The following is a 19,612-nucleotide window of genomic DNA, read 5'->3' on the forward strand; positions in this document are numbered from 1 at the left end:
GATCAAAGTTAGTCTAGGTAAAAGAAACAAAAAAAAAAAGAACGTAAAGTTGAGGGACAAGTACCTCATAGAAATTTAAAGTACTGCAAAAAATGTCTTGAAGAAGGATTTTGCAGTCACGCATTGAAGTATCTATTCTGCTAAAAGAGGTAGTCTAAAAATATGGAATATGAAAATATGAAATATTAAAAAAACACTAATCTTAGGAAGAAAATCACTCAGTAACATTATTTTGACGATGGATTGGATTTGTCTGCGCCTATCCAGACGCTCAAAGCGCTTACAATGTATAACCATTATTATTATTATTATTATTATTATTATCTGTCAATGCAACAATTAATCTTTAGTCAACAAAAACTCTTTTAGATATCCAAATCTAGTAACAAAGAATTCTACCTAAGCATTCAAAAAAGGAAAAATAAGCTAAAAAAGCTAAGTGTTATATCAAATTATTTCAAACTAAATGTTTCACAGCCCAACCATACGTTTTTTTTTCAAGTTCTAATTAAATGGTATGTATTTTTTGAGTTTTTTATGTACCTAATTGTGGTTTCTTTTGATTACAGTGACAATAAACTTGTGTAATAAGTGGAAAAGACTTATTTTAGAACAAAAGGGAACAAAGTAAAAATTCCCTCTTAATAAATCCTCATAAAATCTAAAACTAGCATTTGTTCTTAAAACATAAATCTACATTTTAGTTTCCAAAATAATGATATTTAATGCCAGTCTTACTTGTCAACATTTACTGAAGTTTAAAATAAGATTAAATTAAAAACTACAGTGCTTATTATTACTTTAGAAGATGAATAAAAGTTCAGCAATAACAAAAAAAGCATTTAGTACTCTTATGAACATTTTTTAAATCGAGCAATTTAAGAATTTTTTTGTCTTAAATCAAGTTTTTCTTTTTTTTTAATAGCTTGGAGCAACAAATCCTTTTAGTATTGATTTCCTTATTTCTAGATCCTAATTCTTAATGAAACAAAACGGTGCTGATTATGAGAAAAGCTTGAAAAGGGTAGCTGAGAACCTAAATGAACTTTAAACCTGGTAATATATTTTGAGTGTTATTTAAAAAGGCTTAAAATCTTTGCCAGTAAGAAATAGTTTGTTGTGTAAAAAATCTTTTTATTTTATTTCATTTTATTCTTTACTGAAAGATAGACGTCATGGATTTTAGGGCCTTCTCAGGCTTTTTATGGGAAATTTCAAGGGTTCTTATGGTGTGGTGTGCTGGAGTGTCATTTCAGTAGACTGCCCCCATACCATTATACCTCTTCTACCTAACTTCACAGCAGAAGCAGTGCAGATAATGCTGTAAATTGCTTTGCACTCAGGTGGTTGTGAGCTCTGCACCACTCTGTCTGGTCCTTCGTGTTGGACTTGGTTATGTATGGTAAATGCACTGCTGCTCTGTCATGTATTTAATAGATCCACCGTCACACAGTTTCGTTGGTTCCATTTCAGTAAAAGTGGTGGACACCCAAACCTTTGGAATCAGCCGAGCGTTGGTTATTTTTATGCATCATGTACTTCAAAAGGTATTCATCTGACTCTGATTTTTACCTGCTCTTTCATTGCTTGTTACTTACGCTAACAGTCAAATGTGTCAAGAAAGGATGAACATTTAAAAAGCATAATTCTGGAAGTCATTGAGCTTTTCAGAGTTTACTGTCACTAATATCTGTGTTGAAGGTTGCTTGGTTAGGTTTTTTTTATGCAGCTGTTGTCAGGAATCAGTCAAGCAGAAATTCCAAATAGCCCCTTTTTTTAACCAACTGAGAAGAAACAGGGAGATGCACAAACTGGTTGACTTAAAAAAGCAGACATCGAACATGGAAAAAGCAAAAAAGTTGGAATTTGAATACTAATAAAAGATGGGAAGAAACAGCTGCATATCCCTGATACATAAGCGAAAAACTTGATTGAAACTCTAGAAATGTCAAAGAAACACATTTTTTCAATGACACTGTTTCCATTAAATCATAATGATGTAATTAACTCAAACCAACTCACGCGATACGTCATTCAAAAACATGGCGACGGATATGAATAATACTTTGATTGACAGCAGATACCTTCAAATTTCTGCCACAGCACTAGCGCTCATCATCATCTATCAAAGGAGACGTTGGCGTCTGATTCAGGCCATGGAGCGGTGAGCTCCTTGCATGTGGGAGGGGCTACGGATGAAGCCATTTTGGGCAATGGTGGTTGGTGATTTTACAGAGGAGCTGTGGATCCAACAATTCCACATGACACACTCTACTTTTGATGAGCTGTGTGATGGGCTGTGCAATGCCCGAGGCAGCCAGTTTCTACCAAGAAGCGCATCGCCATCGCTACCTACAAACTGGCTACCTGTGGTCGTGTGACTCATTTAATTTGAAAAAGTGTTTCCATTGCTGTTCTGTGAATTTTGTCAGTTTGCCTCAAAAGCCACATCCTCCAAGCACAAAAAACTATATATACAATAAATGCAATTTTTTTCAAAATGTTCGTGTTTTTTATTAGGCTAATTAAAAAGAGCAAATTCGCCACAATTTCATAGTCAATGGAAATGCAGCTGGTGAAAGATCAGAGGACCGGGTCATGACATGCTGACTAAAAATACAACAAAAGATGCATCAATAACTAATGCTGAGAAATCTAGACATCTGGAACTAGCAGACGGGTTTCTCCTGGTGCCGCTGAAAGATTTCTGTGGCGAGCTCATCAAGAAGAAGCTTAGCCTGACCAATTGCAGAGTCTAGCCCACAGGTACACATTAGTGTACTTCAGTTCCAATACTGACACTTCTGTCTTTGTTTAATTTTAAAACTATTGATTTATTGGTCTTTTTCCTAATTAAAGGCATTGTTTGTGGACTGAGTTGGAATGAAAATTCAATCTTTCTGTTGGTATCATCAACTCAGAAACCTTTGATGTTCAACTGAATAGACCCAGATATTAACCCTTGAATGCCGTCTGCATTGTCATGTTTTTAGATAAATATCAGACTTCCTTGTTGGTGCTTTAGTCCTTGTAATGTGAAATTACAGTTTTGACCCTATAGAAATGAGGCAGAATCCGCCCTATTTTCAAAATAACAATCCAATGTGTGTCTATAAAATGTTTTTATCGAAATTTAGCTCCAAAATATAAATTATTAAACTTCCAATTGTTATTTCTTTACCTCATTTATTTTTGTGGCTGATTTAATTGAAAGTAAATAGTGTTACAGTTAGTAACTGAAAAGAGTAAGTGCTACTTCCACTGCGGTCCTAAGTAAATTAATATTTTGACCTCAGACTATCCCTGGTAGGCAGCTTGGCACCATATCCATCTCACTCCAGAACCACAGTCGGATAATTAAAACTCAAACTCAAGTGATTAATTAGTAACCTTTGCTTCTGACTTGTGACCTGCTTCTTTATCATCCCACTTGAGTGCACTTCCAGAACTTGATTAGGTTTAGAAATGTTATTCAGGGATTAGAATACCTTTTTTCATACCTGCTGTCCAGCTCTTACGAAGTGGCTGCTGTGTTTTTTTGTTGACGCACTGTATGCATTGTGTAGTTGCTAACTAAAAATGGTCTAAGGGCAGGGATGCCAGTATAGCTTAGTCAGTTTGTTAGTTCATTTTAGTATTTTTCTATTGAACTCTTTGTATTCGTGATCCTTTTGATTTCATGTTTTACTTCGAAGCCCATCGAGACGACTGTTGTTGTGATTTTGGGCTATACAAATAAAATTGAATTGAATTTAATTGAATTAATTTTGTTTATATTTTGAAGTCCTGTCAGCTCCTGGAGGGTATATGGCTGCATTAACAAGTCGATTTTTTTGTGTGACTACATTTTGTGATGAACATTTTTCCTATCAATGTGTGTTCTTTGCCTGCTCCTCTCAGAATTCATCAGATCACTTGTTAGAGCAGCAGAAAAAAAGGGAAAGCGGAGCGTCAGATTGTGATGACACATTCTGGCTCTGTACTGTTTATGCTGAAACGGTGAGTGTAGGATCACTGAGGTGAAACCTCTCTCTCTGAGTGGGACAGCTCTCCAGGATAAGCGGAGGTCGGCTTTTATTTATACTGCGTGAAAGTGTGTGGCGCCGTGTGCTCGCCGTTGTTCAAATGTTTTCTTTGGCTTCTCGCTTTGTATTTCCAGCCTGATGTTTTGGACGAACTGGAATGAGCAGAGGCCCAGCATCATGAGGTCCACCTTAGCCGGCAAAAACATGAAGATCGTCATCGGTTCTGACATCTTGACACCCAATGGTCTCACCATTGACCACAAAGCGGAGAAGCTCTATTTTTCAGACGGAAGCCTTAGCAAAATTGAGAGATGCGACTACGACGGCTCCAGCAGACACGTAAGTTTTTTTTAACCCTACAAAGGTATACAATTAATTCTTATTGATTTTTTAATTGATGTATTTAAATTGATCAAATAAACATAAAAAAACAAAAGTATATGTAGTATTGACAATACTCATAAAGTTCTAAAAGGGCTTTGGATAAAGATTAACAACTTATTGAGTCCTAGCCAATTTTTTTCCGTTAAATTCATCCACACGGTATTCATAGAGCAATAAAAAAAATGTGTACATACACTGAAAACAACCAAATATGGTCAAAAGTAGTGCTGTCATGTGACACATTTTTTTTGAGATAATATTTTCTGTAAAAAGCCTCGTTTTGAGAGATTTTCATGTAAATTTGTGAGATTGTGGCGCAGTAAAAAATCAAAAAACAACTAAAAAGTGGCTTTATAAAATAACAGACTTCCGACCTTTACTTTTACACCACCAAGGGGGATTGTTTTCAATCTAGAACAAGTTAAAAAAAAAAAGTGCTCCAATCTAACAGATAAAAACAGTACAAACACTTTCCTGAGCAATCCAAAAAATATTGACCACAAACTACTTATCAATATCCAGTTTACTGTTCGATGCGATCAGGCCACCGCTTACCCCATTAATTATGATTATGAATACCTCGTCTGGCTTTATCTCTTACATAACAGATGAAAATTGTGGGCTGTGGCTTTGTTTTGGGTTAGCTCTGTTAGGAAATAGAGAGCTACACATGGACCACATCACGCATACGCAGACACAGACGTGTACTGAGCGCATTGACTGTATAAGTTCTCCTATATACAGTCAATGACTGAGACTGGTGTAAGACGAGTTTTCAGCCGAGCAAATCGTTCATGCAAGTAAACAGTTGGACCTTTGTTTTCTTCATATTTGAAAACACGACAATAGATTAAAAATGAGATAATTGCAGTTAAGAAATAATGCACTACTTTATCTGTAACTCAGTAATCGCAATAATCTGACACCACTGGACTTAAAAAAACGCATTATGTAATATCTCTTTATTATATAACCTTTTATTATTACTTTAAATGTATGTATGGATGGACATTTTTATTGTCTTCCCTGCAGTTATTCCATTTCTAGTTACTCCAGGTTTACTACTGATGATGTGTCCATAAATGGGATGGCAAAATAGACCAATAAAGGTTCATTCTAAGCCACATTACTTTGGAACCGTTATTAGTTCCATTATTATTTCATTCAAATCAAACCATATAATTTTTCCTTAACCTTAACCGTGCCAAAAGCAAGTTTAAGCCCTCTTGTGGGCATCCTCGGGGCAATGTAATTTATTTTCATCGCCTAACCCTAACCAGGGGGCACTAAACATTTGGGCTACTGCAAATCAAGAGTCCTCTCTTATTTACAGTGCCAAGACTGGCAACCTTTCAAAAAAAAGCTAATTGATTTAGATATCAGAACCGTGGTTCCTGCAGAACAATGACCTAATTTCATCAGTCTTAGTTTAGTATCTTCTTGACTGCTGTACCTCACAGTGGGAGGATCATTTCCATAAACAAGAATCCAATTTAAATGTCCTAATGTGAATCTAATGCAGGGTCACCACAGTCAAAATTAATTTTTGCAGTCTAAGCTGAAACAATCAGATGCTGAAATGCAATAGTGCTTGCAATTATTTCGTACATGTATAATTTAGATCTTGATTAGAATAAATTTAGGGTGATAAAGCGAAGTCTTATGCTATTCCTATAAAACAGTGGGGGTATTTGTTAAAGACCCACTCCAATCAGCGTATGAGTTATTTTAAAAACTGTTCCTTTGATTCACAACAGTTTGAATAAAGAGATACTCAGAAATACAGTTTTAAGCTTAATTTTATATATATATATATATATATATATATATATATATATATATATATATATATATATCTTCCATTAAAAGAAAAATGCCAAAAGAAGACGTTAAAAACACCAAAAAGGCAGTTTTTCCTAGGAATGGGTCTTTAAACATCTATGCAAATTTTTACATAAAGATGAAATAACTGAACAGCATTTATTACAATGCGTTATTTTTTTTTGTCCTTTAACAAGAATCTAGTAAAATGTGTGGATAACGTTAATATTTTCCTCATTTGTTTGAAAAGACAACTGCAAGGTCAAAAAAAGAAGCAATTCCCTCAAAAAGATTACACACATTTGTTATTGTTTGGGAGAAAAGGGACACATTACAGACAGTATGTGCATTAATTATGTTGCTAATTTAAACTAGGTTTAAAGTTCCTCTGTAGGGTGTCTGGGTGCTCCTTTAGAGATAGGGTGAGAAACTCGGTCACCCACGGAGAGCTCGCAGTAGAGCCACTGCTCTGGATGCGTTTTCCTCCACAGTTGAGAAGTGTTCCGGGCATCTGGACCAGATGCCTTCTGGACACCTCCCTGGGGAGGTGTTCTGGGTATGGCCCACGGGGTGGAGACCCTGGAGAAGACCCAGGACATGCTGGAGAGACTCTCAGCTTTCCTGGGAATGCCTTGGGGTCCCCCCAGAGGAGCTGCAGGAAAGTCTGGGCATCTTTGTTTAGACTGCGACCAGGTCCCGATAAGTGGAATTAGATGAATGGATGGATGGTTAGATGGACAATTTAACTTAAAAAAAATAAATATTCACACTTAATTTGACTTTTTTTGGTCCAAACTTGTAAAACATCGACAAGACTGTAAATGGGATTATTAGAGAGACAAGCTAACCCTTTTTCCTAAAAAGAAAAAAATACATTAAAAAAAACACAACTTCAAGTTGTTTTAATGTGCCAATAAAAACAAAGACTATAAAAAATAATAATCTTTTCTACCCAAGAATGCCTCTATCAGAATCTTCAAACAACAATTTTCGTGTTATGTTTTTGTCGCATTGAATGGATGAACCTAAGCGCCCAAACCATGTTTGTCCCACCACCATGTTTCACACAGTATTTATCTGAAGGACATTCTTCCATTTTCCACATAAAGACTACCTTCTCGTTAGGATCATTTTAATTTTACACAAGTCACAGCAGCGAAAATATTTTTGTTTTAAAAAAGAATTGTGATAGATATTTTCTCTGCAACTCTCAGGTGTAGTGAACCCTATTAGGTGACCAAAATGGAATGTTTTTGTAGCAAACAATATGAACCTATTTTAGGCAGAAAAACAGGATAGCCTGTAGGTAATTCTCACTGCTTCTAGTATGTATTCTTTCTCATCCACTATGTTTTCCAGGGCTACAAAGGTTTCTCAGGTGCAGCTGTCCATGAAATGCAGAACTGTGATGCCTTTAGGCTTATTCACATGAGGAGAGGCTCAAATTGTCCTTTTTCTGAAAGAAAACCCTTTTTTTTCACTTAATCTTCAGTTCAAGCTGAACTCCTGGAAAAAGATCTTCTATATAACAGATGGAATTTGAAATAGTACTTTAGGTTTTTTTATTTTTCTCTCTGGCACAGATGGTTCCTTTAGCCACAAAAGTGCATCCTTGCCAAACTAAATCAAACTCACTGAAGGATTTTTTTGCGGCTGGCCGTGAATGTTTATGCAAAAGGTCTGACATTGCAGCTGTCTCGATTGCATGGAGGTTTTCAGCAGAAATTGCCTTTTTTTTGGGGTTCTAATCTTTCCTTGACATGACCCAAAGCAGCTCAGCTCTTTAACCTGTTTCAATTAGCAACCCATATCTTTGATTGGCTGGGTCGCAGGGCTTAGGAAGCCCTCACCTCTGAGGCCCCGCTTGCCCTTGCTGCAGTATGAACCTTTCTAATGAGGGGTTTGCAGTGAGGGGCTCTGTGTGCAAAATCTCCATCCCAATTAAAATGTGTAAATTTCATGTATGTAGCTGAGCATCTTCAACAAAACAGTTGCTGTTAAAGGTAGCAGATGCGGAAAAAGGATGATACATCTAAAAATGTGAAGAGAAAGTGTTTCATTTCTGGAGTTAATCAGAGAGGCCTGAGGCTGCAGGACCTTAATAAAGACAGAGCAAATAGAGATCCAGGGTCAACGGCTATTTAGTACCGTGTGGCAGAACCGCATCTTTTAGGGAACTTTTATTCAGCAGATTCCAGAGCTGGCAGTTTGTTCAAGCCTCTATGCCATTTGTTGAGCGGAGACACCTGTCATCAGGAGCCAGAGCTTCACAGACAGCAGTGGAGGGCAGAATGAGCAGGGATGTCAGTTACATGAGGGAAGTGTGTTCTGAGAGAGTTGCTCTCATGCTACTTTGTCGTCAAAATAAATACATAAATATATAAACATATACAGAACAGACCAAAAGTTTGGACGCACCTTCCCATTCATTTGAATGAGAAGTTGTGTCCAAACTTATATTTTTTAATTTTATTTTATTTTATTTAAACATGTTTTAGAGGGACTGGTTACGTAATGCTTCCCGTCCCTATGGAAAAGGATTTTAGGACTAAGCTAATGTGATGCTGGCTGCAAAGCGACCGTCCCCCAGATCTAATTTCCCTTCAGTACGCTCATCCCTTCCCCATCTGGCGCTCACCTCTCTGTCTTTCGGCCAGTTGTTGCTTTCTCACGCTGAGCTCCTTTAATCAACGCCTGTCCTATTAATCCCAGAATGGCACAGGGCTAATGTGATGTCACTTACAAGCCTGTTTCACTAATGGCTGAGACCACAGAGCTGCTGGAGCCCCTGATCCTCCATACAAGCCCGGGGGAGTCCCAGAAGGAGGCATCTGATTGATTCGTGCCTCAGCGCAAATGACACTGTCATTCACTCCCCGTACATTTGGGTTAAACAGTCGGGTTTAAGGAAAGGGTGATCTGTAGACGAATGAGCAGAAATATCACCGTGTTCAAGTACGTATAGGTGCACCTTCAAGTTTGCCCCTTAACCTCTGAAGGAGCAGTTACCATAGAGATGGCGGTCTCTTTCACACCCAGATACACAGATACAGGCTTTCCAGGATTCCAGGGGACCTTTGATACTTTCAACGACACATGCATGTTTTTCAGTCACTGTTTGCTGTAAATCCAAAACAAATCCACTTCATCACATGTGTTTGAAATAAATTCAGTTTGAATATGTACTTTTAACTACATTAGCACTAAACCTTTATCATGCTAACTTTAGGTGCTAATGAGAACAATTCTTTAAACTTTAATGGTAATTTATTATGTAACCATTATGTTGAAGTTATGCTAGCTCATTTATTAAATGTGGCATCTACTGAGGTTTTTAATCTTATTTAGCGAATACTTTCGTAATATGCTAGCTCATTTGTTTAATATGACATCAACTATGTTTTTTTTTAATACTTATTTGACAATTAGATCAAATTTTGCATGGTTTCTTAAAGTGTGGATGCCATGCTTTGAACAACTTTGTCAAATAAAAAAGCCCTTTAAACGCTGATTCTATTGATACCAATAGTTCGCGTCGAAAAAAATCCGAAGCATATGAATAATAGACATCTTTGGAAGGAATCAGAGATTTGGATCTGCCGCTAGAGCGCAGGCTGGAAGTGAACCCGATATGACCTGTGACGTCATGAAAGGCGTCGACTTTCGCAGTTCCGCTTCGGACAGCATGTAAACAAAACAGGTAGTCTTCGTTTCTCTCGTGTTTAAATCTGTTAATCATCAACATGCCAAGTCGTTGTGTGGCAGCTGGATGTAGCAATACATCTAGTGAAAGTGTATCTGTGTATAAACTCCCAAAACAAGAAACGCTGCTGAAAAGGGGAAAGTTCAAGAAGGTGGACGGCGAAGGATTTTTCTCTCCAGATCTGCAGGAGAGAAGTCTGCGCTTTCGAAGGGACAAAAACCGGGACACAAACGAAGAATTTTGAACGGAGAGTTGGGAGGAGGATCTTGGCTTCTGAGTCGAGGAAAGGCGGGTGAGCTGGAAGCGAGCGAGCCGTTTTCTGGGTCGGAGAGGACGGCGCTGGAGTCGGGAGCGGAGGCTGCTAAGCTAGTGTGCATCACGATGGATCACATTGAGGCGAAGTAGTCGTGTTTTCTGTTGTCCTTGGATCCAACTGGAGTATTTCAACGCACTCAATGTTTTGCAAGAGAAGCAACAGGCCTGCAACGTTTTTTTTCTTTTGCTTTTGAGGTGCCGGTACCGTGAGTAAACTGAACTGTGTGTGTGTGAGCGCGCGCGCACGAGAAAAGGTTTCAAACGGGTTCAAACGGGTAAAACTGTTAATGTTCCACAGTTGTTAATGGTATACAGTGACTTTGTTAACTAAAGAGTAGTACCATCTGGGAAACTTTTATTTTGTGACATTTATTTTGTAAATTGGGTTGAAAACCAGTGTTTACCTTTGTTTAGATTAGGCCAAAAGGGGACATTTTGAGTATATTTTAGGGTAAGTGGAGTAATTTAATTTTATACATTTTTTAGACTTACTGGAGTCTAGCCGAATCTTCATGCTGGCTATCGTCATCGGCATGATCACTAGACCTACTACTTTCTGCTATATCCTCCTCACTTTCGCAAAAGGGTTCGAATCGATACGGTTGCAAAAGTGACTCATCATCATGATAATCTCCGCAACTTTCCTCTTCATCTTTCTGTTCATCTGATGATAAATCGCTAATAGAGACGGTAGCATCACTCTGTGCTTCGCTATCGGTGCTAGCCATGTTGTCTTCCTTGTCTTCCTTTCGTTACGTCACAAACAGGGCGGCGCGAATTCGGCGGAATGCGTGAAGCCGGCGGCCGTCCTCGTTGTTTATATTGCGTTTTTCGCTATTTATTCTTTTTCGAAAAATATTAAAAACAATCGCAACATGAAATAGAAACTATTTACTATATTTTGGCTTATTAAAATAGGCCATGTCACCCACACTTTAAGAAACCTTTAGCTAGTTGCTAAGTTCCCTTAGCAACTTTTTAGGTACACTCTTACATTTCTTCTTTCAGTATCCTTTCTCTGCTATTTATAGGCCAGCTTGCTCACTTCTCCAATTTTTTCTGCAACTTCTGTTTTTTCTAACACTTATGGCTTTTCTGCAATGTAATATAATTTCAGCCTTACAATGAAAATTTTTTTCTGCAGCTTTACACTTATAGCTCTATAACTTCTGCAACTTTATGCAAAAAGCTTCAGCAATGTATTCAACCTTTTTCCTTTCAATAAACTTCAGCTTCTTCTGCTAAAAGTTATGCAATTAAGCAATTAGAAGCAACCACCTTCAGAAATTATGCAATCCAAAGTATTTCCACCAGAAATGCAACTTTTCTAGTTCCGAATTGCTGTTTCTCTGTCCTTTTTAGGTCATTGTTAAATCAGGAGCAGGAAACTTCTACGGGCTTGCCATCTATGGAGACTTCGTCTACTGGTCAGACTGGACTCGTAGAGCTGTGCTGCGGTCAAACAAATACACTGGAGGTGACACCAAGGTTCTTCGGGCAGACATGCCTCATCAGCCAATGGGAATTATAGCCGTGGCCAAGGACACCAACAACTGTAAGAAAATGTTGTGTTTACGAGTTGTTTGAAAATCCTCTTCAAGTGTTAGCAAGCAGTTCCTTTTTTTACGATTTTACACTAATGCTGTTGCGCTATTTGATGGGCGTATGACAGTCAACGGATCACGAATGAAGCTCTTTTTAGCTAATTAGGCACTAATCAGGTGCAGTTTGCTATGGTATTATTACATAGGCTAGCCAGTTGGTAAGTGGCTATTGTGTAAAGTACTTACCATCTGCCTTACTCAAAAGCCTTTTTGCTGATTGTGCAAAATTACGGATGAAGCCATTTTGGGAAATCGGAGTGGCTGATTTTAAAGAGGAGGATCCAAAAATTCTGCATGAAACCCTCAACTTTTGTAGAATTGTGTGACGGTGTGGGACCTCTGGTGGCGCCCGCTGTGCAGCGCCCAAGCCGGCCAGTTCCTACCAAGAACCAAGAAGCACATTGTCATTGTTACTTACCAATTGCCTGTGGTCACATGACTCATTACTCATTTAATGTGAAAAAAAAGGGTTTCTATTGCAGTTTTGTGAAAAATGTCAATTTTGATATCCCTCAAACACCAACTCCTCTAAGTGCAAAAACTGTTTCTAAATAAATGCATTTTTTTTGTGTGTGTCTCCATTAGACAAATTTGTTAACACAAATTCAATTTGCGTAATTTCATAGTCAATGGAAACACAGCTAGTGATGACCTAATAGGAGTTTGTAAGATAAGAGCTAAGATTGTTGTTAACGTTGTTAATACGTTTTTGACATAGTTTATTGCTTCATTTGAACATTGCTAGCTCCAGAAACATGTAGGCAAATAAACTAATGCAATAAAACTGTAGGTTTTTAGGAGGAGCATGTTTATTTAAGACATTCTAAAATAATTAGAAAAGTATTACTTTAAATAAATTGTATTACTTGTTCATAAAAAAAAGATATTCTTCCCTCGTAGATGCATTCATTGCCAACTAATCCCTGTATGTCTTAAAGAACATTAGTTTGATGTACAAAAATGGCCCGTTGATAAATGAAATTGGTCTGATTTGGAATGGCTAGAAACTTAAAGCTCAAAGGTAATTAATAAAAGTGGAATAATATGTTGTACGGGGAGTCTCTTAAGTGTCATACAAAGTTTAATTTCCAAGTAGGACAAAGGCATGTGGGCTTAAGCACATCCCACTGGTTGGATTCAGATGCAGAGAGCATCTCATTTCCATGTTTATCTTGTTATGAGAAATAATTGCATCTTGTGACCTGAATGGGCACAGCTGTGAGTCTACAACAACACGTGTAATGACCACAAATGGTAGACTTGGATATTACTGTATCCTTCATATTTAGTAGTCAAATTGCTGTGATTCCATTTTCCTTGTCATGAGATCACAATGTTTTGTTTTTTATCAGCATGAAAACCATATTGCATGTTGGGGTTTCCACAAGTACAAGACGTAGATGTGGCTTCAGAGAAGTGCAAGTGGAACAGCATAAAATCAGAGAACCTCGGATACCTTCCCGTCAAATTGCATGTTCAAGTTCCTCCTGCTGTTTTTCGGGCCGCAGCAGTCCTGGACCTCAAGGATCATGTCATTTTCAATTTGAGCCAAGTTTTTGCCTTTAAACTGTAAATTATATGCACCTACTGCCCGGTGGTAAACGCAAAACTTCCCCTTTAGTACCTTCTACAAATTTAAACTCCTAGAAACTTAAATCTATTCTTTCATTATAATAAATCCTTGAGCATCACTGGTAAGTTACTTGGAAAAAATGTTAAAATGTGTAGATTTTGATCAGCATTAATGTGCGGTGAGCTCGCAAAATTAGTGTTCCTCTGTTCCTCAGACCTTTTTGTTTTGGGTGAAAATTATGTTTTAACTAAAGTGTTTTTTTTGTTTGTTTGTTTGTTTTTCCATGAATTTGTCACATGCACATCTGACCAGACTGGCTTTAATTTTGTTTTATTGTTACATGAATTCACCAGACAGATCAGTTATAGTACCAGGTGCTCATGGGCACAATAGATTAAACCCTGTACACGCGGTAGAAAATATTTAAAAAAACAAATTTTTTTGGGAAATTCTTTGATATTTATCAAATCCAGGTTCTGTCACCTCCCTTTGGTCTGTTTAATTGATCTGACAATAAAATGAATCTAAATTTAAACAATGCAGTCCATGGTAAAAGGTGGATTTAAAGCATACCAAACAGATGTTTATGTGTTTTCCTTGTTGAACGTCTGATTGCACCAAGAAATCCTTCTTTTTATCCCTCACAGAATTCTGTCTGGTTGATTAGCTCTGTGATTATCATTGAAGGTGAGCTGTCCCCTTGTCGACATCTGAACGGAGGCTGCGGGGACCTATGTCTGCTGACCCCACATGGGAGGGTCAACTGCTCTTGCCGTGGAGAACGTGTGCTCTTAGAGGATAACAGATGTGTATGTAAGTACAGCCTCACATTTAATCACACTGTTTTTATATCGACACCCTGGAAAGACTGTAAAAAAATAAACATTTTTCTTGTATTTTATGGTGCTGATTTAGCTGTGACGCTGTTTTACATTCAAGTAGCCAAAGGAGAAGCTGCTGCTTTTTTTCTCTGCAACAGAGCAGTTTGGCTTTATTGAGTTACTTAAAGTTAGGAAGTAAATAAGGAAAGCTTTTCTTTGAAAGGAGGAGAATGTTTCAGCACTTACCAGTTCAAAGTCACAGAAAGAAAACATTGTAGTGGCACTTTGCATTTAGATTTGACATCACTCACTGCCTTGCAGTGAGTTTGCAGACTTTATGGTAAAGGGAGCTGTTCAAATGGGCACAAGTGTGGCTCAGAACTTGGGAAGCTACTAAGAGGAGCGAGCAACATTTTCAACGACATCTTTGATGTGTTTCTTCTTAGCTTAGTGTATTAGATAACGCCTAAAGGTTAATGGGTTGTATTTATTTGACTAGGGGGAAAAACAGCTGATGTATCTAATGCAAACTGTAAAATACATCACTGATTAAAATAGAATGATTTTGGGCATGGGAAGTCTGAAAACCTTTTTGCATGCATTGCATTGGCTCAGTAGTTGAAGCCCCAAAGAAAATGGGCAGGAATCTTAACTGTACATTAAAGGCTTATAGAGAAAATGCACATTTACATGCAGACGTCACACCCCATTCACAGATTCCCATTAACTAGCAGTGATTACCTGTGCTGCTGTTGACCACACACCTGGTTTTTATTATTAAGTGGTAGAGTCTATTTTTAGTGCTTTCATATCGTGCAAATTAGGAAATAAGAGGAGAAGAACTCCACTTGTGTTTGTGGCTATGACAACAAGAGGTCCATGATCTCATGGATGGTTAAATTTACCCCTTAAGCTATTTTCACACCGCCCTCTGCAACGTTCTCTCAAGCAACCACTTCCACTGAAAAGTCTTTGTAAGCCTGTGTAAATGTGCTTTTAGTTCAAAACTCTGACCTTAACAGAGAGCAATGCAAGTCTCTATGTCAGTTTTCAGGCTACACGGTAACGCAGTGGTTAGCAAGAAGCAAGAAGGCCCCCGGTTCAAGTCCCGGCTAGGGGACCTGAGCCAGAACATCAATGGGAGACTTTTCTGTCTGGAGTTTGCATGTTCTCACCCTGCATGCTTCCTCCCACCATCCAAAAACAATGCTTCATAGGATCATTGGTTACTCTAATTTGACCCTAGGTGTGAGTCTGAGAGTGCATGGGTGTGTGATTGCGGCCCTGCGACAGACTGGCGACCTGTCCAGGGTGTCCTCTACCTTCGCCCACTAGTGTCCGGGATTGGCTCCAGCAGCCCCGTGACCCCGAAAGGGACAAAATGGCTTAGAAGATGAATGATGAGTTTTTGGGGGTCTACAAATAAAAAGCCCATTGAATGCACATTGAAAGTTAAACCAGGCCCAACTTTGACCAATCAGGGACTCGGATTTGGTAGTGCCATGTGGATGGCATCTCTTTTAAATCACAGAACTGCTAACCCTTTAAAAATCGATCATGGATGATAAATTGTTAATTGCACGTTGTACCTAGCTAGAATTAGTTGACACCAAGTCTTTCGTATATAGAAAGTGAAAGAAAAAGCCTGGATTAAGATTTGCAAGATTTGCACCGCTTCCACATTTTGCATCAAGCCTCCTCCTACTGTAGGTGGCGTGCAAGCGCTCGGAAACAGTAGAAAAAGAAGAAGAAGTCCCTCCCGCTTGTTTCATGTGAACACCATTTGCTAAATGTGCTTTAATGTTCTTTAATTCGCGTCACATACCCTGTGCGAATGTAGCTCTATAGGAAGAGGAATTTGAATTAGTTTGCAAAATACAAATTCCCTCCTACAGTTTGCACTGTTCTCTCAGATAAAGAGAACGTTTAATCCTGATGATAAATAAATGATTGCATCATGCAAATGTTCTCAAGTCGAGAAACAAGATGCTATCTGACCTCTGTCTCCCACTGCAGCTGAGAACTCCTCCTGCAACATCTACTCTGAATTCGAATGCGGAAATGGAGAGTGCATAAACTACCAACTCACCTGTGATGGAGTTGCCCATTGCAAGGACAAATCCGACGAGAAGATGCAGTACTGTGGTAAGTAAAACTTCTACAACTGATGGTTAGAACGTCAAAACTGTCTTTATGCTGTGTCAACATTTGTACTCTTGTGTTCAGACAACAGAAGTTGTCGAAGTGGTTTTAGACCCTGCTACAACCAGAGGTGTGTGGCCAACAGTCGCTTCTGTGATGGATTTGATGACTGCGGGGATAACTCAGACGAAGCTTTCTGTGGCAGTGAGTCGCCCTCGTTTGATCTCCTCCTCCTCTATCCTTTCTGCCATTGAAGGCAGGATCCAGTCACACAAATACTTGTATTATGTTAAGCCCTCTCTATCTAATGAGCCCCAAGATCACAAGAAGTGTTTAAATTAAAAGAGACTCCCAGTGACTGCCCTTCGCAGCTGCCCCTGGCAATCTAGACAATATTTTAATATCGCAGGAAGGATTTTATCTTTGACAGTGGTTGTGGTGGGATTTAGCAGTCCTGCTTATTTCTGTGCTGTTTGTGATGATAAAGGGAGAATAATGAAGTGTAGAAATTTATCACCAAGCTGTTTGAACCCACAAAGAGGCACTGGTGAGCTTATAATTGGCGATGACCTTCCAACAAAGCAGCTTTACGGAAAGGGTTTATTAAATTTAGGTGTACCAATATTAACCTCTTATCTTTATGGTTTTTATAACAATAAAAACCTGCAGCAAAGGTTACATGGAAGCTCAATGGTTGCCCTAATGGTATCAACTGTTGTAAATCTTCAAAGAACGGAAATGGTTTATTTCCACACAGAAGCTGTGATGTGATGGTGAGAAGTGCATCTGTAAAAGTTCTGTTTTGGTTTTACATTTGAGATGCTGTCTGTTGCCAACAGACATCACATGTGGCTCATCGGAGTCATCCTGCAAGGACGGGAGCTGCATCCCGAGCTCTGTGTGGTGCAACCAGGTCATCGACTGTCCCGATGCTTCTGACGAAAAAAACTGCAGTGAGTGCTTCTGATATGAAATCAAGCTTATACACACGTCAGATGTAACCAGTGGTCAGACCGTCTTCCTCCAGCGCTTCCTCCTCCAACAGCACCCACACCAGTGGACATTGTGACAAGGAACCTATTGTGTCTTTGTGTTTTGTATTCAGACCACACAGACTGCTCTCACTTTTACAAGCTGGGGGTGAAAGAAAGAGATTTCATCAGCTGCAACTCCACCTCGCTGTGCATCCACCCGTCATGGGTATGTGACGGTGCAAATGATTGCGGGGACTATGCCGACGAGACTAACTGCCAGGGTGAGCAGCGAATCAAACACGCGTGACACTCATTTTGCCTGTGCATTCAGAGGCAGATCAGGGAAGCTGGCTTCAATTAAAAAAGACTTAAATTGGATCTTATGTTTACATCATTTCCATGCATGATTATAAAGGAGGAAAAAGAGATTCAGAGATAGAGCTTAGGGAAAGATAATGAGTTCTGTCACCACTAATACCAAGAGGATGACTTTCCGTGGTTGTTTGTCCCAGTTTCTCAGGGGCAGAAGTGTGAGGAGGGCCACTTTGCGTGTCCAGGAGGGAACTGCATCTCCAGCGTTTGGCTGTGCGATGGCCAAAAAGATTGTGAGGATGGAGCAGATGAATTCCAGTGTGGTGAGCTTCCATATTTTTAATGTATTTCTTCTGAAGCAAATTCATGTCCCTTATACTGACCGTAAGAGGTCGTTGTTGTTTGTTTCAGTTTTCTCTCAGAAATATACACTTTAACTCTTTGCAAAGCATTTTTAACAGTAAACATTTTTGTTTGTTTGTTAAAAAGACACATACAGAGGAGAAAATAAGTATTTGATCTATTATTGAATTGAAAGTCTGTCATCTTAATTGAAGGTTCATTTGAACAGCATAAGAAAATCACAGTGAAATCAACATTAAAGAGTTTATATAAATGTATTAGCATTTTATTAAGGGACATAAGTATTTGAACCTGAAAGACAGCACTTAGTGGCAAAACCCTTATTATAAGGGGCACGGAGGTCAGACGTTTCTTGTAGCTGAGCAGGTTTCTGCACACGTCAAGAGGAATTTTGGTCCACTGTTCTTTAGAAAAGACTCCTAAGTCATTCAGATTTGGTGGCTGTTGCCTAGCAACTCTGAGCTTCAACTCTCTTCATAGGTTTTCTATAGGATTAAGGTCCAGAGACTGGCTGGGCCACTCCATGACCTTGATAAGGTTCTTCTTCCGCCATTCTTTGGTTGCCATTGCTGTATGTTTTGGGACCCATTCGTGATCAATTTTAAGCCTCCTGGTGGAGGGAAAGATGTTCTCACCCAGGATTTGACGGGACATGGCTCTGCCCATCCTCCCATCCACATGGTGAAGTAGCCATGTGCAGAAAAACTGAAAACGTTGTCATAGTACTGCAACTATGTTTGTTTGAAACAAAAAGTACTTCATTTGTGGTGTTTCATACCTACAGCAATAGGATTGGACACATCAGAACAAAATACCCTCAATATTTCTAAGAACTGTACAACCAGTAACAAATAGGCATATTTTGGCTTATTCATCTTTATTTATATTATGAAACATGGTCTGAGTCACAATGTGAGTTATATCTGTCGGGGTGCTTTTATTGCACCTACAATTCAATTTTTTCCCTTTTTTCTTAGTTTGCTAATTATAGTAATATAATCCCTTTTTTCAGCCCCAGTAAATGGAACTGTGATGAGCTGTAGTATTTATTCTAAAACTTGTTCACTTTTCATATTAACATTTGGCAGAACAGAAAGAAAGTCTGGGTTTAATCCAACCTTGGTTGGTTATTATTAAAAAAAAAAAAACTGAACTCCATGAATGTCAGCCGCTGCGATGCCAATAAAATGACCAACAAAACTCCTCTGTGCAGTCATAAATGTGAGCAACAGCTTGTGCATCTGCTGGACGCTTTCCCACTCACGCATGCGCTCACGTTCCGTCCACAGACACTCATTTCACTCCACCTGCACCTTTTCTCCCCAATGGTGCCCATTCATTTAAATCGCCTGTTCTTGAAGGCTGACGCGGAAAAGGGGCTGTCTTTATAGGCTATAGGTGGGCGGGGTCACAGTAACAGCGCTGCGTGATTGGACCGTTTCCTTAAGGGAATAAACAATCCTTGTGAGAAGAGATTATCACTCAAACCAGATTTTGTTTCAAATCCGAAGGATACAAACAGAGGACAGAGTGCTTATGGTTGTTACACCCCCGCGTGCCGCTGTCTTTCCCGCC

The 19,612-nt window shown here is 38.9% G+C and overlaps 1 protein-coding gene across 3 annotated transcripts in view; it reads left to right on the plus strand.

The window, feature by feature from the left end:
* The window catches only part of lrp1b (LDL receptor related protein 1B), a 351,436-nt gene that overhangs the window by 265,324 nt on the left and 66,500 nt on the right, over positions 1-19,612 (plus strand). For all 3 annotated transcript variants that reach the window (XM_023950578.1, XM_023950576.1, XM_023950577.1), the window contains exons 42-49: positions 4,160-4,364; positions 11,611-11,803; positions 14,113-14,238; positions 16,263-16,391; positions 16,473-16,592; positions 17,228-17,341; positions 17,494-17,643; positions 17,875-17,997. In XM_023950578.1, coding sequence (XP_023806346.1) covers positions 4,160-4,364; positions 11,611-11,803; positions 14,113-14,238; positions 16,263-16,391; positions 16,473-16,592; positions 17,228-17,341; positions 17,494-17,643; positions 17,875-17,997 — 1,160 coding nt within the window. The remainder of the gene's footprint in view (positions 1-4,159; positions 4,365-11,610; positions 11,804-14,112; positions 14,239-16,262; positions 16,392-16,472; positions 16,593-17,227; positions 17,342-17,493; positions 17,644-17,874; positions 17,998-19,612) is intronic.

Source organism: Oryzias latipes, chromosome 21, assembly GCF_002234675.1.
Source record: "Oryzias latipes chromosome 21, ASM223467v1".
NCBI classification, from domain to species: domain Eukaryota; kingdom Metazoa; phylum Chordata; class Actinopteri; order Beloniformes; family Adrianichthyidae; genus Oryzias; species Oryzias latipes.